General features: G+C 38.0%; 1 protein-coding gene across 16 annotated transcripts in view; it reads right to left on the bottom strand.

The window, feature by feature from the left end:
• The window catches only part of KIF1B (kinesin family member 1B), a 96,149-nt gene that overhangs the window by 33,294 nt on the left and 40,230 nt on the right, over window positions 1-22,625 (bottom strand). For 15 of the 16 annotated variants that reach the window (XM_074848478.1, XM_074848480.1, XM_074848479.1 and 12 more), the window contains 8 exons: window positions 19,604-19,683; window positions 18,088-18,194; window positions 17,533-17,616; window positions 15,756-15,936; window positions 15,272-15,344; window positions 2,587-2,680; window positions 1,671-1,819; window positions 859-1,037 (listed from right to left, as the gene is read on the bottom strand). In XM_074848478.1, the coding sequence (XP_074704579.1) occupies window positions 859-1,037; window positions 1,671-1,819; window positions 2,587-2,680; window positions 15,272-15,344; window positions 15,756-15,936; window positions 17,533-17,616; window positions 18,088-18,194; window positions 19,604-19,683 (947 nt within the window). Of the gene's footprint in view, window positions 1-858; window positions 1,038-1,670; window positions 1,820-2,586; window positions 2,681-5,922; window positions 11,077-15,271; window positions 15,345-15,755; window positions 15,937-17,532; window positions 17,617-18,087; window positions 18,195-19,603; window positions 19,684-22,625 lie in introns of those variants that run through there. The other variant, XM_074848489.1, reaches the window with a different exon arrangement.

Here is a 22,625-nt window from a genome sequence, read left to right as displayed (position 1 = left end):
AGTTTGGTATTGTACTAATTCTGACATGTTTGGGATTCTGGGAAAAATTTTGTAGGCTAAACCTACTAAGCACAAGGCATGGTCACTGCAGAAGCTTACGTAAATCTTGGATTTCATTCAAACTTCTAAATATTCTTCTCTGACATCTAATTCTGGCATATTTTTTACTTCCTTTACTTCCTACAATGTTGCCAAGTAATTTAGACAGTTTTTGCATTCCACTCCAGAAATGTTGGCATTTTGATTCAAAAGTGAACTGACTCCATTATAGACTTTTATTTATATATTTTATTCAAGAAAAGAAGTGTTTCACACTGCAAGATCCTTCATCTGAAAGTTATTAGTGGAAAAAAAAAAGCTCTTCAGTCAGTATTTAGAGAATGGGGAAAAGACAAATGTCTTGCCTATCTGCAAGGTAATGATGAAAACAGTTCAGATTACAGTCAGAATTTGTGTAGCTTCCACAGAAATAGAACAGTCTTTATTTAAGCTTTTTATTACAAATTATGCCCTATACTGCTAGGTTACATAAAAGCAGGTGGCAAGGAAACTTTTGCAGTGAAAAGGACATGAAAAAAATTAATGCAGAGAGATGAGCTGTAACGAGCATTGATGGATTTAAAAAATAAAATCTAACCTCAAGTTACAAAAATTAAATGTGGATGCCAGAGAAGAAATGCACTTGTTTAAAGAATCTAGAAAGCTGGTATTTAAACATACCACACTGTCTGGAAAGTTGGAGCTTGGGAGGACACAGAGAAAAACCAAGTACAACAGAGAACGAATAGCAAGGGGTGAAATTTTTCAGTGAAGGTCATTAGATATAATGAAGTTTGTTCTCCAGTAGTATTTACATACTTGAGTTTTTCCAAGGACCAGTAATGTGTTGCTCCATTCTTCAGATCCTGGACTTCCACAGCTACCACTGTACGGGGGAAAGGTCTGTTGTCCCGGGTCTTCTCCATCTCAGTGGGCAAAAGCTCTGGTGGCAGTGGCGAGTAGAGGGTGTCTGTCAGCAGGACAAACTGAAACTGCACCTGAAGGGCAAAAGAAAAATTACTGTAGTTCCAAGAAGCCAGATATCAGCATCACAAAGGGGGACAGAGACCCAACCTAAGGCAACACATACGAAGCCAGCTAGACTTTCATCTCTGTGAACAGATTGTGAACAGATTCAGGTTTTTTTACTTTTTTTTTTTTTGGTCTCAAAACGGCATAAAACATTTTTCAGCTGAGTACACGTATCTTGCCTTTATTGTCACAGCTAGCAGAGGTCTGGAAAAACTATAGCCCTAGAACATCTTGCAGCACCCACTTCTCTTGGAAAGATGAATGACCACATGAAGTTAAAGGCAAAAAGGAAAAGGGCCCTGGGGAGATGTACATGTACATCTGTTTATGATACTGACAGGAACAGCATAAGGGAAATGAAGAAGAGGAGAATGTATCAACCAGATTTGCATGGGATGTTCATTCAGCCAGAAGTCTGAATCAGAGACTCACAATTTTCTGAACCCTTTTAAAGCCCAAACTACTAAGTCAGAGATATATAACCATAAAGACTACAAGTAACTCTGAGCATTTAAAGCAGGAAGCAGGAATATAGTTAAAACTGGTGAGTTGGTAAATTCAAAAAGCAGTAGCTTTTTCAAAAAGCTTCATGTCCCTACCTTTTTCTTTAACTCTACACTGATTGCATTGGCTTCTTTCAGATATACTGCATTTCCCCAGAGTTGGTCCCTCAGTGAAGTAAACTGGTGAAATTTCCACTTCCTGAAAGCCCATTGTGCGAGTTCATACTCATGTCGTGTCCAGGGCACTAGGAGAGCAAAGAAACAGAGAAATAAAACGCTGTGGCTTCTTCTCTAAACCATCACATGCAACATCTAATACTACTGCTGACTGTGTCATCAAGTTCTCAACACCTTTTCTGGAAGAGAAGGACAGAAAACAAAAACCTGCATTTTTATTATTCTGTGAGGAAAAACTGGATTCAAACCTCCTCACCAGCGGAGATATAACAATCAAGTAAGGAGATCTGGAACAGAGAAAACAAAATAAATTCTACTCCTATTATTTTAAATTAGTTAACAATTATTGAAGCCAAATGCTGAAACAGTGGAATGAAAGCAAGTATTATGGGAATAGTAAGATCTATCTACTGTCCAGAAATGGATTTATACTGGCATGTTACAGCATGAATTCCACTAATTCCTACCAAGGAGAAAAAAGAAACTTCAAAACAAGGAAACAAAGGCAACAGTATTATTTTGGTTTAAAACATGTGAACTCTGTTAGTGCCAAGAAGAGATAGTTTCCTTCAAATTCAAGACCACCAAATCAAAGCTAGTAGTTAAACTAATCTAGTTTGTACATCAATTGAAATTGGGAATGTATATCTACTGTTTATGTGGAACTTATTCTATGAATAGGTATTTTACATGTTTATGCTGTGAAGATTACAGATCAAGACAGTATGAAGTGTTTCGCAGCTTTCCAAAGCAAGTCTTTTATCTATTGCAAGAGATACAGCAACTGTTCCTTTGGGCTTGGCTATATCCAAATTATTTTTAACTTCAAACTCACCTTCTTCTTCTTCTTCTTCCTCCTCTGTTGTTTCAGCTGCCAAGGATCGTGTCTCTACCTGCTTCTGTAAGGCCTGCAGCTTACTTTCATAGTCCTGTGGGGAGAGAGGAGATACCGTGTAGGAGGACAGACAAAAGCAAGGAGAACAGTTAAGAGAGACTAACACCTCAGATGGAATGACAGACACAGAGAACAAATACATAAAGACATTTCCATTAATGCTCAGAGGTCACATACCAAGATCTGTTGTTTTAATACAATCTGTCCTTGAAGACAGAGGTCAATACAATTAAGATAGTAGTGTTTTTTTAAAATCATCAGATATACGTGCTCATAGTATCTGTAAGAGGGAAAAGTTTAGGATTTTTTTTTGCTAAAGACTGGAAAAAGGGGATTTTTGGGGAACCCGATTGCTGCTTGCAAGGAAGTAGGAAAGAGGCAGAAATATAGAAAAGTGCAGAAATAAATTTAAAAGGGGAGGATTATTCACCTTCATTTTCTCAAACGGATTAACAGCACCACTGATTTGCCTTTTGATACAAAAAAATTAATTTCAGATTTTAGAAAAAAAAAAAGACATTTTGTTTTCAATTAGATTTTCCTCTTGGGACGTAAGTATCACTCTCTCACATGTGTATTTAATACATCAAAAGATGAAAAAAATACCACCACACTGGCAAGTGGGCAGAGAAGTCTCTTCAGAGATCTCCCCACAAGGAGCACTTCAACAATACCTTCTGATGTAAGGGTATTTTCTTCCTGTTCAGCATAATCATGCCTTGAAATAAATGCTACTAAGGCCCAATGACCCTTTTATTATTTGCTGGTAAAACAAATACAAATTCAAGATATTTAGAACAGACACAGTTACTGGGCTCGAGGTCTCAGAGCCTGCCTCACTATTTTATTTTTAAAGATAATCCTTTGTCACGTATTACACAAATTAAACTGGCTTCTCAAGATTTTTATACAAGAGTTGCAACAACAATTCACTAGAAGTGTTACAGAGTTCTTAAGGAGAATTCCTGAAGCCACTCATCTTGTATTCCAACCTTCTCTCTTCCACAGCTGCAAATCCTAAAATTCTTTTTCAGCACACTGTTTGCAGTTAAGTCTCACATGCATTAAGTCTCACAGCTACAGAAGGAAAGCTTTTCACTTTGCTCCCACCCTATTTAAGCATCCCACCTAAACAGCTACATTACTTTGTTTTCATACAGCAAGCATAGTGCTAACACTGCCACAACGTGATTGCATCAAATCTAACACAAGTTCAGTCAGAATGACCTTTAGGCGATATCTGGAAAGGAGATAAACCTGAAGTATGTTCCTTTAAGTTTCTAAGTAATATTTCCTGAAGGTAGCATGAAAAATGGTAGCTGTGTTCTTAGAAAGTGTAGAACTTCCAATACCATGAATTCAATACCCATGACCTTTAGGGAGAGAAAAGCGAACTATTAAAGATATATGGCCTTTGTATGAGGGCTGCGTTTTAATTTTCTAATATCCTCTTGAAAATTTATTTTGCTAAAAAGCTCCTTCTTCATTTGTGTCTGCTCCATTCACTCTAAAGTGTAAATAAACCTTAGCCCAGCAGCAAAAGAACTACAGACAAAACAAACATACAACCTTTCCTTTGATATTGCTTCTGAAATTCTTAATGATTCACCAAAAAACTATTCTAGACTCAGTGAGGAGTTCCAGACTCATCTACAGATCTGAAATACCCAGTATACCCTTAAAAATTCATTAACATAAAAAGCACTCTCTCTGATCTTTTTTCTCCCCATTCATGTAGATCATGCTATTACATTTGAAACCAAGATAAAACAGGTCAGATGCAAAGTGACAGAAACAAGCTTCTCTTACTTGCGAGAAAGGGCAAAATCATTTATTTTCATGTAGTCTGAAGTAGATAATCTGAGGATGTCACTTTGAGCAGCTAGATTGTAGAAATGAAGACATTAAAAGCTCTTCAACTAATGTTTAAGTAGAATCTTTGTTCAGATTCTTTTGGAGAAACTGAAAAGCCGCAGAGGGAATGGTCAAAAATCAGGAGCATTCCACTGTGAAAATTTTACTTCCAGCATGAAAAACCCAGGCACATGGAATTCATTCAAAGACCTGCTTCTTGTCTTCTCCATTTTCAGATTTTTAAGCCAAGTAAGTGTATCTTCTGCACATATAAATACCTAGATGAATAAATGCTTAATATAAGTAGACACTTTGTATTGACTCCACACTAACAAACATTACTTTTAAAACTAAGTAAAAGAAATGAAGTTTGTTTTCCCATAATGAAAAAAAGAAATAGGTATCATTTCCCTAAGCAGAAAAACAGGACTAAGATTGCCTCCCGGCCCTTGATACTATGGTAGTATTTAAAAATAATTGGCACTGAGCAACAGAAGAAGGATAAATTTCGTGTTGGTTCACACAGGAGGTGCACTGACTGCACTGTAAAAGGGGCTAGTTTGCTCTCAGAGATTGGCCAGCTCTCCAGGTAAAAATTTCTAGATCTGATTAGTGATAATACACACGTACTTGTTAGTATTGATGTAGAGGTGCCTCAACTGCTAGAAAAGAAAAAAAACTTGTATCTAGAAACTGCCCTGGAGGTCCATGCCCTGGACTCCCTGGAACCCAATGCATATGGTTGTACAGCTTCAAACTGGTTGATATCATTAGCTCCACATACATGGAAAAAGGGAATGAAAAGTTTATTTTGCCCGGGGGCATGGAAATCTCTAAAGGCATAACAATCACAGATTTTGTGAAAACAGAAAAAAAAAAAAATTAAAAATCATACACTCAGACTAGACCAAGCTTTTTAAGACCAGACTGGAACAGCTTTTTAAGTGGAACACTGTAGATAACAACTTAGATTCTCTGAATCTACGCGATGTCTGCAGAGGCAGTGCAGTGTGTGTGATCCCCTCCTGTATTTGAGGTATACAAAAAAGTCAGATTCTTTTGTCTTCAGTAAGCCAACAGGGAACAGCCAGCTCTGTATTTTCTTCCAGAACTTAGATAAATGGCACACAAGATGGTACAATGGGACAGCACCAGAAAGGAGTATGGGTTCTATCCCCTTCTGCTATAAAAAGCTTTTTTTTTTTTTTATGTTGTGGGGTTTTTTAAAATTTAAACTATGTTACAGTCGACACATAACAGCAGAAAAATCAGGCTGGACGGACTTAGAAGAATCAGACTGAGGAACAATTAAAGGAACCTTTTTAACTCTGCTAGAATAATACCAACCCCAAGACAAAAAATGAAATCAGGACAAGCCTGCAATCAAATTTCATTTCCATTTCACTGAGACAACTCTGACACTTACAAGAGTATTTCATAGTTTATTGAAAGAGCACTTGTTACAATACAAACCAGTTCTGCTTTTCACAAGGCAGATGCTTGCTCTTAAGACAATCCAAAACTTGTTTTTTCTTAAACAATGGACAGATCTGAAAATCCCAGTTAATTCAAAGGCAGCTCACTGCTTTCTTTACAGTACAAATGGGTACACAGCATAGATTTCTCATGTGGCAGCTCTTGAAGTGGTTCAATGGGAAGTATCAGAGTCAAATTTCAACATATAAAGGATAAAGAACAAATTTCAACATATAAAGAATAGAAGACAAACAATGAGGGAGATATTGAAACTATGCTGAATGTACTGGTAAAAATAGCAATCCTCTAATCTGACAGATCCCTAAATTCAGATTGCTTGAGAAAGGATGTTGAAGTCAATCAAAGGAGCGTTAGTGACATGCATTTCCCCCCACCTCACGCCCCCAAATCCACATGTCCCTAGTGAGTCCTAAAGGATATTTAAGGAATCACCACTAAGGCCCAGGTGGATACAAGCCAGCTGTCAAAGCACACAGCACATCAGCACTTAGCAATGGCAATTAAGCTTACTAAGACAGCACTCCCATCATGGATGCCACACTTGCATTAACCTGAAAGCTTTTTCACACATTCCTTTATGGAAGCAGCTGTGTTACTGTTCATTAGCTCCATTAATACAGGATTTGAAGTGAGAGGTGTGTCTATTTCTGAATAGGGCAAGGAGATCCATAAGTACTCACGCTGCTTCCCTTATCAGATGAGGCATTAATTAATATTCTATTCTTAAAGTGGGCAATTATTTTTATAGGACCTTTTTTTTCAAGTTTCATTTCTGTACTATGCTCCTAAAAGCCAGGAAAAAAACCTGCTTCCTCTGAGCAGACTGCACTCCATTTTGACATTGACTATCCTTTTTCTTTTTTGTGAAATCATAAAATAACAGAATAAGCAGGGTTGTTTTTCTAGTGCTGCACTAGAACAGTGGGGTAAGAGACTGATGGCAACCTATTGTTCATCATCACCACCACCACCACCCAGGCATTTACAGATATTTCTTAGATTTTTAAGCTGAAATTAAGTTGGCAAAAACTTTTTAGTGTCTAGCGTTAAAATATCAAGTAGCAGGAGTTTTTAATCTCATGTCAGTACATGATAGTTGCATGGACTTCAAAATTACTCCATGTTCAATCACGTGGTGATTTCACACAGGCAGCCACAAGCCTCAACAAAAATGGGACACAAGATAAAATTGGTTTGGTCTTTTCTCATGACCTATCCCATGCAGACTTAACTGCTTGGCTTACGTATTCCTACAGAATTGAGAGGATTTTCCCGAGCATGCATTTTTAAGAGTCCAAGCCTTCTGAGGATGTGAAAGGACTCATTACTCTTGATATGCACAAAACCAAAGTGCAATGCACTACTAAAACAGGATTCTAAAATAAAGGCAAGAGCAAAAAATTATTTGCAGCCCAAAACTCATTTTGCAATTCTGACTCAAGCTCAAAGAAAGTATTGCTCATTTACAAGGCTTCTTTTCCTTAAGAATCAAGACATTTTTGGACATGATGCTTTATTTCCTTCGTTCAAGTAGGCCAAAGCATGAGACAAACGCAAGTTACAAAGCCATATTTGGACACAAAATTAAACCTGCCATAAGAAAAAATGTCCCAAAGTGATGGGACTAACTCGTTCTTTTAGGACAGTTAGAGGACTGACTGTCTCTCCTACATCAGAGGGCCAGTATCCTATCAATAACACATGTGCAGAGATTTAAGAGTTGACACTTGATTAATTGATACATAAACAGTGCATGGCTGCCCCATAACGTGTGGCAACCAGCACCTACACCGTGCGCAGTTGGGGGGGGGGGGGGGGGGCAGGGGGGCAAAATAGGACAGGAAACGGAAACAAGATGGAAAGTAGCTTGAGGCACTTCCTACTCATCTACAGCTATGCTGAAACACGCAGAAGTAACAATTACCAGTAGGGCTTCTATTTTATCAAAAAAATAAGCAACCTCAAGTCAATTAAGGATATTTGTGCAAAACTGTACAAATCACTTAACTGTACAGATACACTGCAAAGTGGACCTATCTTACCAAATGCGGTACAGTAGCCAATTTTGTTTTTAAAATCGTATTCAAGTTAAATTTAAAAGTAAAATAAGTCCTCAAAGCTTTAAATTGGCTTATACTTAAGTCCACAGATTTTCAGAAGTAAGCGCAATTTTGTCTTGCACTTTAAGAAACTCAGAAAAAAGTGTATAATTAAAATTGGGACTATCCAACTGAGATAAAACCCCAAGCTCATCAAGCCTATTCCTTAATCAATAGCTCTTCTGTAATTTGCTTGAAACAATCTGAAGTAGGGATTGCAAGCATTTGTTTTATGGCAAATCACCTACAAATACAGACCTTTTCAGATCAAAATAGGTATTAAAAATTTTAACTTGCATTTTGAGTGTGTGGAGAAGGAAAATGAATCTTACTTTCTCCTGAAAGTGACCTTCTCCTTTATTAAACAAGTCTTGAAACAGTGGTTTATCCAAGACCAGAGGCACTAACATGAGGTATCACATTAAGATGAAACAGTTCAATTCTCCTATCTTTGAGGAGAATTCAACCAATTCAAAGTAGTGATTTATAAATCTTTATAAGAATAACTATTTCAAGAACATCTCCCAGACTCATGCCCGAGAAAGCTGAAAACATAAAATAAAAATTTAGCTTTTTGAGGCTTCTTCCTGCACCAGAGTGTCAAAAAAATCCTAGTTCCTTTCCACAATCTCTGTATAATAATTAAAAACTATTCTATTTAGAGATACAATGGGAATTAGAAAAAGCTTATTTCCAAAGTATTGCTTCAGCAATATATATATATTCTGACATAAAATTCCATTCAGGCAGGTTTAACTGTCACAGCAATTTCATACCACTAATTAAGTACTTAAGCAGAAGGAGGAAAGACATCTCCTGCTTGGGGAGCAGGACTGTTGTGACCCAATAGCTCTTCTTAATTTCTCTATAAAAAAAGCCACATATCTTGTCAGCCGACAACTTTTGGTTTATAGATTATTATTACTATTAAGAAATTCAGTTAAGAGTGGAAAATATTGTTCAGAAGAGCCAAATCAATTTAAAAACAGATGGTCAGTTTCCTTATTGCTATGAAAAAGGTCACAAGAAACATTCAATGCTATAAACTAAATTCCTCTTTTGATTGTCTACATAAAACACAGGAGGAAAGTAGCACTTTGTAAGTTCCGGACAATATTTTCAGCATTAGAAAAATACTCCAAGACACACACAAAAAAAATGGTAAATGAGCTAGCAGGGGAGTTATCCCCTCCACATCCTTCCCTCCAAGTCTTCTAGTCTATGAAAAAAGTTCTTACAATTTTTCAGAATGTTCTTCCAATCAATGTTGTTAAAACTGCAACAAAAGTCACATGCAAACTGAACGGGCTGAAGGGCCAGTACCTTGCGTTTGTACGTCGAATTGCTCGAGTTCTACCTGGCCAAACAAAACCCAAGACACAAGCAAAGCCAATCCTGGCTGTTTCTCAACGATAAGCCAGAATTGCCCCTGCTTCCCTCCTCCCCCAGACTACTCTTGGCCAACTAATCATACTGTAGTTTCTCTGCCCGTTTTGAGGTTGGGTGCTGAGAACTGGCGCCTCATCCGTGGGGGCGTCACAAACTGGTTATAGTGGTTAAGCCGGTCAGTCTGTTTTGGGTGGGAGTTAGCTGTATTGCCTTCTGCACTGCCTCCATTGTTGTGATTGCAGTAAGGTTGTCGGTGCTGGTGGATGTGGCGTTTTTGCTGGAAAGTCTGCAGGTCTGGATTCTGCTGCCCGCTGTACGAGTGCAATGATTCAGAGGAGCCTGAGGTCTGACGCCGCAAGCTTTTTTGAGAGCCATTATTGAGAGAATTGCTTCTCCAGCGCAACTGAGGTGATGACGGCTGCTGCTGACTGCTAGGCTGTGACTGTGTGTTTAACTGCTGCCTGTTAATTTGGATATTATCTTGATTCCTTTGGGGGCCATAAAGATTCCACAGTTGCTGAGGGTCTTTAGAAGCAGCTCTACTTTCTTTTTCTTTGTTTTCCTCTTTGTTCTTATCATCTTCTTTTGGAATTCTAACCTCAATAACTTCATCCTCTGTGATAATGATATGGGTGCCTGGACTCCATGAGTTCCTATGTTTGGGATTGCTTTTGAAAGGAAACCGGGGCTTGCGATTTTCAGGCGGAATAAATCGGTGAGGCATATTTTGTCGACGAAGCTGTTTTGCTATCTCCTGCTGCTGCAGATTTTTAAATCGAATCTGTTCTTGCCTCATCCAACGTAATCGCCCACGTCTGAAAGCTGGATCACCTGCCATTAACTGAGAAACACGTTCCTCTTTAGCAAGATCATCATTCTCACTTCTTTTCAAGTCATCTGTGAGCTTCTTATCCATATCCACCGCACTGGCAGAGTTTGGAGACTTCACATTTGCCATGGCTGACTGAGCTTTCTCTGGAGACCCTATCAGAGGCAAAACCTTCTCCATTTTTAGCATCTTATTTCTAAGAACTTTTATCTCTTCATCCTTCATGTTGTTCTGCTTCTTTACTTCTTGCAAAATATCTTCCAATTTGTCTATATGCACCTTAAGGTCATCCACATCAGTTACTCCTTTACCATTGGCCATAACATCTTCAATTTTCTCATCTCCAACTCCTACTGTATCCCAGACATCACGAGCAACAGCTCGCCATGATTCACGCTCATTTGGATCTTTTTTCCCATACATGGCACAAAGCTCTTTCATTTTAACAATGGCCAGAGCCTCAATCTCCTGCCTAGTGTGCCTGAAGTCATTGAGTGCTACCTCATAGCATATCTCTTTCACAGCCTGAATCTTTAAGTCTGAGATGGTAACCCATTTGGAGTCTTTGCTAAGGCGTCGACGCTGGGGTATCTGGTACATTTTAATAGGCTCTCGTTTCTTCCCACTGCTGGGGAGGCCACACTTTTTTACAATGGTTTGGAGCTTGCTGGGGGGCAGCTTCTCTCTCAGGGAAGTGATCAGTCTCCAACTCTCCTCACACGATCTCTTGTCCGAATCATCCCCACTATCAGAGTCTGCATCCTTTGGAAAAACAAAAATCAAGAAGTGGCCCCAAAATAACCAAAATTAAAATTGTAAGAAAATGGAAAAGCTAAACAAGAAGTAGCAGGCAAAGAAAACTAAATCAAAAATCAAAATAGAACAAGTGATAAGGAAGTCCCTGAAGACTGAGTGTTAGGACATTAAAACGTATCTTCAAGAGTCATGGACTGTCAAAACTGGAGCTCTTCACTAAATTAAGATTAGCATTATATTTAAAAGTCTTGTCAACTCAAAATAGCAGATAATCTAGACTCTTCCCTCCCAATCCCTTCCGAAATCTTTAAACAGATCAACTAAGCCCAAGTTCCTGATCAAAAAAAAATTAAAAACCAAGTGTAAACTGCACTTCACACATGCTACAAAGACATGCAAATCCCCGCCACACACATTTGCCTTGGTGACTGCTGTTGCTTCTTTCAGCAAATCCTCCCCAGGTAGGTGAACACAACAGCCATCATAGAAGATGTCATGAGCAGCCAGAGTAAGTCGGGTTAACACTGGTTAGTAACGTTGCACGTAGTTGCGGGGATGCTCAAGTTTAGAATCCACTTCACTACAATAGCAGCCAGAGAAGTGTTAGACGATAAGAAAAAATGAAACAGAGGCAGCCGAAAGGTTCAATGTTAAAAGGACTGTAAGTGCCACTATGACAGGTGAAGACAGTGGTTCATACTCCAAGACTCGCTACAAGCTAAAAGGATATCCAGAATCAGAGTTTCACAGGTGGGTTGTGGTTTGGGGTTTTTTTCTCATTTGTCACCTTGTTGCTTAGTTTAAAGAAAACAACAAACATTAACAGTCTTGTCTGTCCGAAGAATGAGTTTCAGAAGAATGTAGCAGTAATGACTTTTTTTTTTTTTAATTGTTTTAATATGAATTCTCTATTTGATATCCTTGATTTGTCCTCTTCTCAAACCCTAGAGCCTGGGAGCTTCCACACACTTGCTAAGAGTTATGCATGTTTTGCTTCTTCATGACAAGTTTTCCACCTTTTGCTAAATGATTTTTAATGAGCAGTGCTTCGGGTTTCCATATGCTAGGAATGTTTGTTCACGTATACTGCCTCCAGAAGTTAAGGATATCCATTATTGCTTACTGCAACCAGGAATTAAAGTCAGACTACTTTTCTTTAAAGGACTATTAAGTTAAGACATCTCTTTAACAAACAGAAAGTCTTATGTATTATTGTGATCCAAACATCTTCAATAAAACACAGCAGTCAGTCTCTAATGAGCCTCTATCTAACATCCCTATTTTTTACATAAAAAATTATAATACATGAGAAATCAGGAACAGTAACAGCCAGTTACTCTAAAACCAAAGGAAACCCAGGTCATTGATTCAGAACCACAGGTTCCTAGACTTAAGACTTCGGGTAGAAGACCACGAAGAATGGGGAATACAATATAATTTGGTTTGGGAATGATGAAAGGGAGTAAAAGAAATTCTTGTTCTGCCCTATGGTCAACAAGCTCCATAGCCTAAGATTCACATTATTTGAGCTTCTTGTGACCTTACGTATTTTTAATATTTAAGAATAGCACTAGACAATCAACTTCTGATTTAGGTCAAAATATAAGCAAAGCACTGGTTTAGAAACAGAACATAAACTCTTTGTGAGTTTACAGCCATCAAAATTTGTGGCCTAAGGAAACAGCATCTAACAAACTGCATATTGCAGTGGAAACAGAAGATGCCCTGGAGGAAGACACTGTACAATCTACACATTCAAGGTTACATCCAGAAAGGCAAAACATGAACTACTCAAACATTAAGTCACAAGTTCCACAGGATTATTCTTATAGGTTACAAAATTACCATATTACTACTTATGGGTAAAGCATGTCTTGCATATAAAAAGCTGATTAACAGACACTATGTGGTCACTGCCCTACGTGCACTCGGAGGTTAACCAGACCAGTTAACATAGGTATACACCCGCAGTCTAGTATCAAGTGGTCACTGCAACGGCATTATGACCAAGAAAACCAGGAAGATAATTTTAGCTCTATTAAACACATTATCCCATTCACTTTGTAAGAGGTGAACAATTATTTCTACTCCCTAGTAATACTAACAAGGCAAATATATATTAGTTGTAAATTTGGGGGGACAAGAACTATTATTTATCTTTTTTGTATAACACATCTAACAAATATCCAAATTGGTTGGAATCTCAGCATAAAACCAAAACAATCAGGTAAACAGGATTAGACAGCTTCTTATATCCAAGATTACACTCCAATTGAGATCAAGAAGAGTATTTATATTTCAATATCAGTCTTACATAGCAGTAAGTTAGAGAACCTGATATTGCAGCTGGATATCACAGCAATGTAAATACTTTTAAGGTACACAAGGTGAAATGCATTCCCAGATTTCCTAATCATTAGTCAACTACTGTTTATGAATGCATTAATCCTATCCACTCCAGACCCTGCATACAGTGACACAGAAATGACGAGATGGGTCAAGAAGTTTTGTTGTCATCTGAAATATTCTTATTCAGCATTGCGATAAGCAGGATACTGCTTAACAGACCAATGATTTCATTTGATATGATCCCTCACAACTAGGAAAGGTGTCCTTAAGGAACTACATTGGTAATGCATGTAGGATAGTCTTCTGCCTTTGTCCACTAACTGACATCAGCAAAACCAAAACAACTTTAAAGAAATCAGCAACTTTATTACAGTATTAAGCAACCTGCTATCTAAAGAACCTTCCCTTCATCTTAAGTATATGGGGAAAGAAATTCCCTTCACAACACTGTTATAAACACAGCCTTACTTGAAGCAGCCAATTCTCACATCTTTAATTCATACAATAGATTAGCTTATGCCCATCAGCTAAAATTTAAGGGAGGGAATTCCATTACTTGCATCTCCCTTGACGCACAGCCAAAACTTACTCGATACTCAAACTATTTTTATTTTCACATTGAACTGATTTTTGCCATACTACTTTCAGCTACACAAATTTCAACTATAAAATTGCAGAGATGAAACGTAACATTAGTGACATCTTAACTTGCTTTCTCAACTAAGTGTTGCTTTGGTTCAAAGTCTGCAGCCACTCCTCTCCATCCAAGAAATTAGTCCATTACGATAAAATAATTAGAGATGCAGAAGTCTTTAAGTGTGTAATATCATTTAAAAAAAAAAAAAAAATAGCTTCTACCTATGGAAGTACTTTGCTCCATTCTGGTTTGGGGAGAAGGGGAAGAGCTTTACAGTTTAAAACCCAGCATGCATTTAACCCACAGTTTTCAGTGGTCTACAAACTAATACTACAAACAAATGAATTATGTTTTCGAAATTTTTATTAGAATTCAGGCACAATTCTGGCTAAAAGACAACCCAATGTAGTTAAAGCAGAATCAGGAGACTCAAGTTTCTTAAGGAAATCTAGATTTCATTCCTGGGCTTGGTCTTGTTTTTAAAATTCACAGGGTGCTTGAAGACTGCATGCATTTTTATTTGTAATGCACTTCAGAAGATATTTGTTGGGAGAAGACTGAAGTCTTCCTATATCAGACTTAATTTATCAGACTTCCTATTTAAGAAATAGGTGGGAAGGTGGAATTCCCATTGTTCTGAACAAGTTAACATTCCCTTTGCACACTGCTCCCTAGTCATAAGCCCACCATCGCCATGTGTACCATTAAGACCCTTACAAGGAACTCCATGCAGGGGAGGGAGAAGGGTTAAAACATGCACAATGCAGCAAGATTTTCAGACATCATTCAAAAAAATAAACCTAGCACATCAGTGTTCTAGGAATCTCTTTGGCAGCACAAAATTAGTATGTTCTGGTGATCCAAGACAAAAAATAAAGGCAAACATCCCAAGAAGTAGCTGTTTAGACTACTGAAAAGGAACTTCAAAAAAACACAGAGCATAGAAATGCCCTTCTTACAGGTTAAGTTGCAAGAAATCGAACCTGTCCCAACAAGAACTGATTAAAGCCTCTTCATGGTCAATTACAACCTCTGAATTCACATGAAGGAGCTCCCTCACACTGATAATAATTCACTGTAGACACAAAGTATTTGAAGCAAAGGGAGAACTGCATTGTGCAGACAACCCAAGCAGGTTTCCTAAACTTTCAGATAAGCAAGGACAGGAATTACTGTTGGCCAAAGGTATAGTTAATCTGAAATAAGGACACGTACCAGCCTTTGCTGCTCCAACAAGAGATCAGCTTCCTCCTTCTCTTTCTTATACAAAATCTCCATTTCTTGTAATCTGAAGATGAACAAAAGAACGAAGTAGTCAAAGAGATCATCATTATCACGTTGGTGTTACTCTACACGCACAGCCCATCAAATTACAACTACAAGAGTAAAAGTCATTCCACTTAAAAGTAACTGTTATTTGTCTATTATAGGACTATAGCAGTGAAACTTCCTATAAGCTACAGTTCAGTCCTTCACCACAAGGTCTGTAGGGTTAGCAGCTGGTGCTTCCCTGTGATTTTTAAAGGAGCCAAAGCACTAAACACTGAAGTAAAATAATGAAGAAGCTTTCTGAACTTTCACAATAGGCAGCAGAGATGCTATGTGGCAGAACATAGGTTTAGGTTTTGCACAGACACCACCCAAATAACCTACAGCTGACTCCTCCTTGTTTGAAGTAGAAATTGAGTTATTCTGTTACCTTTTCTCCATCTCCTGCTTCATATCAATGCCCTGCTTCTCCAGAAGCTCCCGCTGAGCAAACGTCCAGTCAACTGGCTCAGAGGGAGTCTCAGCTGATGGTGTTTTCTCTCTTTCTGCTCGTGCTTGCTCTGGATGGTTGAATCTGAAGACATGATTTTTACCCATGATGATACGATTCCCTAAAAATAGGAACAGAAATTAACTCTGGATTCCAAAACCATTGAAAAACATCACTGAATGATTCATCCCATCTATCCTGTTGGGTGACTGCCCTATAAGGATTTCTGTACACACTGAAGTTAACTAGGTGACAAGAAAAAAAAAACCAGAATGCCTGGTTTGTACAGAACAAGCCACTGCTGATAAGAAGCAGTGCTCATAGAGGAACACACCACCCTCAGTGGTCCAATCTAATATCCCAGCAGAGCTTATCAAAAATTAAACGACAAACTTGGAGACTGACCAACAGTTGCAGTAAATAAAACACATCACTAAATCCCATTCCTCTCCTCCAGTGACAGTGCCAAAACATGGGCAAAAGCCACTTCAGCAGAATTTTCCGCTTGGAAAAGCCTAACTTCAAGCACTGGAATGGTGCTTACTTTTCTTTAAAATGTGGTTTACATGTATTGATTTTATTGGAGATCTAATCAGTGTGATTTATGGAAGGATTTTACAGCTTCTTTTACACTAATGTCAAAAGAGCTGAGCTGAAGAAATCTAATACTGTTAAGTCTTTTGGCTAAATCCTAGAGATACAGATGTCCACAAAGCCCAAGACATGTGGATGATGGAAGACAGTAAAAAGGCTCTGCTCTTCCAGAGAACATATTAATGTAGTTGAAATATTAAAATGGCATTCTAGTAATTAGACCTCCAAAGTAACCAAAACTGTCCTTATCATTGTAGTACTAAACTACAGGCTCTTAAAAGATGTCAGAGACCATGTCTATATTCCTCTAGTAACTCAATTATCCAGATGCAGAAGGAAAAAAATCTACTTTTTAAAAAAAAAAGTAATTACGAAAGTCATGGTATTCAATATGAGCTGTATGCAGGTACAGAACAACAAAGAACTTGTTCTTCCTTCATTGTCCAGACTTGTGCTGAAGTCAGTACACTTGGTTCCATGAAAATACTCACTTATAACTTGGTGCAAGTAATTCAGAGGTGGGGTTTTTTTGTTTGGTTGAGTTTTGGTTTTTTACCAGTGGAAAAATGGGGGAGGGACACAGAAAGCATCATAGCTTGAAAGAGATAGGTTCAAACTCATAATTCAGGGAAGTCACACCCTCCTAATTCTTCCCCCACATGCCTTTCTAAAGGAATGTAGGGGACTGAGTGGGAAATTAATGAGAGCAAAGAGAAGCTGTTGTACTCCTGCAGAGGGTCATATCTTAGCTTTGCCAGGAAACTGGGAATTTTCCATCAGCAACTGGCAGTCTGTCTGCTCTGTCTCACTGAGACTGCCAAGGGCAATAGGCTTGGGCAAGAATGTATTTGAATAATATCAGGGTAAGCAGAAGGACAAGCAGGATGCTGCGTGGCAGTGAATATTTTAAGTACACTTACAGCTAGTGCAGCAAAGAATAAAAGAAAACGAACTTCTGCCAAAAGGAGGATGGTACCAACTTCTGTTTAAAAGCTACACTCCAAAAAAGTAACACTGCTGTCCTGTAACAGCACCCAGCATTCTCTACATATGATGCAAATGTCACATATGGACAATGCTTAGATGGAGAATCTAGAGAAAAATCTGTTCTAACATTTCTTACCTGAACGCAACTGCACAGGCTGCACAACCCTCTTGCCATTAACATAGGTTTCTGATCGTTCACAAGGCTCCAAAGTAACAATAACTATGAAGAAAACAACATGGACAAGTGAGACTTTAGAGAGCATTACACAGAAACAGAAGTGTGCAAACCCCAGAGACCTCTCACTTTCTGCCTATCTTCCCACTAACACCAAAACCAGATACAAGTGAAGCACTCCTTGATGCCATGCTGGTTAAAAAAGAAATAAAATCCCATGAGAAAATCAATACTACTGACATCTCCACATATTGCAGTTTGAAATTATTATTTTTTCTGTTTGAATTTTTATGTTTATAGTTAACAAGATCAGAACTTAACTCTGATACTGACTGCAGCCTGCAATTTGAAGATATTATTACTTAAATTTTCTTCCCCTAAAACTCAAGAAACAGTAAGTCAAAGCCAATGGTTTTCTTGAGGTAAGAGAAACTCTCAAATGACAGTATTTCTTGACCAACTATCAAGTGAGGAGTGAAAGATTCATCAATACTTTGCTAGGAGTAGTTTTTTTACCTTCACCATTGTTGTTCCTCTCACTTCGAAAGATACAGTGCTCTTCTTTGATATGAGCTCCACTCAATACAATGTCTTGCCTCCGCTCAGCATCAGCTTGGCCAACCCTGGGTCCAACAAAAGATATTTAAAGAGCAAATCAGACACTTTCTACAACTCTGTGTAGGACAATACAGCCCAGAAATATCCCGGAAAAAAAGTCTAAACTATTAAGACTAGCCTTCAAGTTTAAAGGTTTGAACTAGCGCTAACTCTGCATTGCAGAGAACTTACCAGATTTACCATGACTTGGAAGATAACAGCTTGACAAAAGAAAAGGTAAGTTTTCTCTCTCTTAAAACATGTAATTTAAAGAGAGAATTGAAATGTTAAACACCTCTGGGTTTAATGCATTTCCTTCCCTCTTGTGTACCCCCTTCTCCCTTTAGCAAAGGGACACAGAAAGAAAAAAAAAGTGACAGGAACTTCCAGTGGTGCATTTCAGCTGGCATAGAGTGATCATCACTTCCAACAATCACCATCTGCACTTTAAAAAAGGAGCAAAAATGGCTCAGGAGACTCTTGCTGAGTAACTTGATGCCACAAGCAGTTTCATCCAGTTTCCAGACAGCAAGAGGTTGGCTGTATCCCTGGTGCATGAAGATTTATGTCCATTCCACACTCAAATATTTGAGCAATTCTAGATATGGACAACTTAATTTTCAATGCCATGTTTATAAAGTTCTTGCAGTACTTATTATTCTACACATTTCTGATGTCAGCTAGCTATGCTCGAAACTTATGATTTCTTAAGCCCTAAGATATCCTATTCATCATTCTGTGCTGAATTCTTTACAAGTTTGATATTCTTTTCAGTAGGTCCTACGCACATTAGAGTAGCACCACACAACAGCACCTGTCTGTGTACTCTTCACCAGGAATATACAAACTAAGCAACCAAACATGGCTTAGTGCTCCAAAGATAACAAAAATCACCCTCTCTTCTCCCAGATGTTTTGACAAGTTTTGGAATAAAATCCATTTTAAATTCCATATCTGACAATAAAATTTAATCTCATATAGGTGAATGCAGAATACATTAATTGTGCAGAGGCATGGATAACAGTTTATTTAAATAATGAAGAGAACATTCATCCATATTCCAGTTGCTTTTATCAAGTACTAAGGTTTTCAATCCTCCACTCATCAAAATCTCAAAGGCATTTTCAATAAGTTTTATTACTTTTGTTTTCCTGTATCTTAGAAGGGATATCATGCTTCCTTTTACTGCCCAGGTGCAGTAACAAACTTCTTATACAGCTGAGTGACTGCAAACATTACTTTTAAAGCACAGAATCAACTTAAAAGAAAATGCATTTCTGTACTTTTTTCCACCTACAGCAATCTCATGCTTCATTAGTACCTGCAAGTTGAATAGCTCAAGGCACAATTATTACTTAAACTCAGGCTGTCCCCAGCATGGGGATTTGAGCAAGCAAAGAAGCAGACTTCAGAGCATATTAGCACCAATCCTCACCTAGTAATACCATCTTTGATGTAGTAAAGCAGACATTCAGACATGAGTGGATCTTCATTAAGGTTTACAAGATGAGGAGTCTGAAAGAACAAAGAGAAAAGTTAATTAAGCACCAAGGATCTACTTTCAGTCTTCTTCCCACAGCTGTGGAGGATGTATATTAATCCAGCATTTTTGCTATGTATATCAAGGTCATTTCACAATGCATTTTTTCAAATGTAACCTGTTATCTGAAATATCAATCAATAGAGGGAATAAAGGCTTCAGCTGGGAAAAAAAAAAAAATTACTTGTAAAGTCTCTGTAAACTTTGGTAAAGGGAAGTCCAACAGCAGAAAAGGTTGTTTCAGTAAAATTTTGAAACTGATGTGGAATCAACTTTGGCTTTTCTTGGGTAATACAGGTCAGGTGTTCATTTGGCAAAGTTTAACATCAAAAGAAAATCTAAAACTACCAACGTTCTCTGATACAAATAGCTAAAAAGCTCTTCATCTAAAGTTCTTCTAAATTTAAATCCACTACGGTCACTAAACCAACCTTCTTTGGTGAAAAAACCCCACTGGAATCAGCAAACAAGTCACAAGGCCTTGGTGTGAAAATCTAGCCAGTGAGATAGCAGTAAGCACAAGCACAAAAGAAAAGGCAAAAATGGTTAAACAGAATTAAAGAATATGATAAAAGAGAAATAAGACTGTTAATAAGCCACTTGCCCCTTTGTTACTCTCAAATAGAATAAATTTAACAAAAGGAAATAAGTTTGGCTACAATTCCTTGGAAACATTGCTTCCGTCAACTTACTCTCACTGCAAAAACGTTTACTGAAGACAGATGCTAACAACACTCAGTTTACAGAAGCTCAAAAATTACTGGACATTCACAATGAAATTTGTCTTTGAATGAAGAAGTCTGATTGTCAATTGCCCAATGGAAGATTTAACTAAAAAACAGAAAGGGAAAAAAAAAAAAGACACACCTTTGTCACACCTAAATCTATAGCGGCCACCTAAAACCGCAGCTGAAGATGTCCCATGCCATCATCGTTATTCACTGCATTCAGGTGAACGTTTGGAGCTGTATAAAGCTCTTAAATCAAGAGAAAACCGGAGAGAAACCAATCCCAGACATCGTCAACTGCTGTAACACCACTATGACTTGTACCACTTGGACACTTTGAAAATAATGCTGTACCTTATACACACATGCTTTAGCATCCGAGCTCATTTACTACACTAAATCAAAGTCTGAATGGGTCTTTCACAGGCAACAGAGCTCTGTAAGAAATAAAACTCAACAACATGCAAGATGATGCTAGCAAAGGCAACTCATTCATCCACAGACAGTTATGCCTTCAACTTTCTCCCGTACAGCATTCCTCAAGCAGGAGCTGAGGGATTTTCCCTGCTCCCATCTTTGATGAGAGCACAAGCAATTCAATTTCCACAACCCATTTCAAGAAGTTTTCTGCCATCAAGGCAAAAGCAGCAGATACAGCAATGATTGCACAACATGATACCTTTTAATTTGTGAAGTGGGCAAAGTTTACCTTACAGAGTTCAATTTACAGCTCAGCTGGTAAAAACAAAGTGCTGTCCTAGCAGCATATGATTAGATCTATACTGGTACCTCAGAAGTGTAAAGCCTTTATAAAAATACCCTTCAATTTTCTATGTACATCTCCTAAAGTTTCACAACAGCAGCCACAGTTACTAGAAGAAGAACTAATGAAACTGAAGTGCAAGGATAGCAAGGAACAGAGGCAGACAGGACTAGGTCAGGAGTTTTATTTCTCCTAATAAATCCTATATGGGTAAAAATAAATACTATCTAGTACCAAAGCAACTACTTAATCCAGCTGACATTTATACACAAACCTGATCAGCTGAAAATGCACCAAAAGAGTCATCAAAAAGAGCTGAGGGCCTCTGAGGGAAAATCTAAAAGGAGATGAGGATCCATAACATAAGAGAAAGAAATTTAAAGAACACTCAACGACTTAGTGTCTTCACAAACCTTAGGCATTTCTGGAGTATATACCAAAGGCAAACCAGAGTTCCACCGACTCAAAACATAACAGTCTAACACTACTTTAAGAGAAGGATTAAACAGTTTAACCAATTCTGCTGTACTGTATTTCTGTACAGTGCCTCTAGATAGGTCCCCATTTAATCTTAGATTGTTTGTTACACACTTGCACATGCAAGTTTCAGCTAGAATATTACCCTGTGAATTTTGTTCAAAGATTTTTGCAATACAAGAAAGTATGTTCTTTCCCTTGTGCAATAATTCTGCTTTAACTCCATAGATAGCTTCTTCACTAACTTGATCATTTTATATTTATAGCACTAGTTTATGCCCTTTTCCTGCACAGTTCTGCTTCTTTCAAATTTCAGGAAATAGAACTATTGATGTGTACCAAAAGAAATACTCCCTTGCATCCCCCATGTTCAGTGGCTCATTAGATTACAATCCCTTTTTCCAAGGCGGAAGAAGGATTAACAAAGAAATTCAAGGAAGAGCACTAAAACAAGACTTCAAAACTTTCCTGGGTATCTCAAAGAAGAATAGGTAGAGTATATTAAGGTCACACACAGCTACTGCAGAAAATGGCAACAACAATCCAAGAGGCAGCATTTCTGAGTTACTGCCAAATCGACAGATATGCAAGGAGCTGCAAACGCTTCTCCTTGCGGCACAGATTTTTCTAAAGGAAAGTACAAAAAAGTTCAACCATTTTTTGATATCAGAAGTCCCCCCATGAACTTTTCACGCTGCTCCTATTTCATCAGTGTATTAGGCTAGAACATGCTTCCCTACTTTAACAACCAATGGAAGCTACCACCCGCAGTTCTTTCTGCAGCTCCCTAAAAGCATTATGTTGCATCACTTGCATGAGGAACAGCATCCAACTTCGTTATTACGGGCAAAATAATGCTTAGATGGAGGGTGTTTTGATAGATTCTAACACTAAAGCTACTTCCAAAAAGATATTGTAAAAGAAACTTACTAGTAAGGGTCAAAACCTC

Source organism: Strix aluco, chromosome 22 (genome assembly GCF_031877795.1).
Source record: "Strix aluco isolate bStrAlu1 chromosome 22, bStrAlu1.hap1, whole genome shotgun sequence".
In the NCBI taxonomy this organism is placed as follows: Eukaryota; Metazoa; Chordata; class Aves; order Strigiformes; family Strigidae; genus Strix; species Strix aluco.
This window is presented reverse-complemented; position numbering and strand designations above follow the sequence as displayed.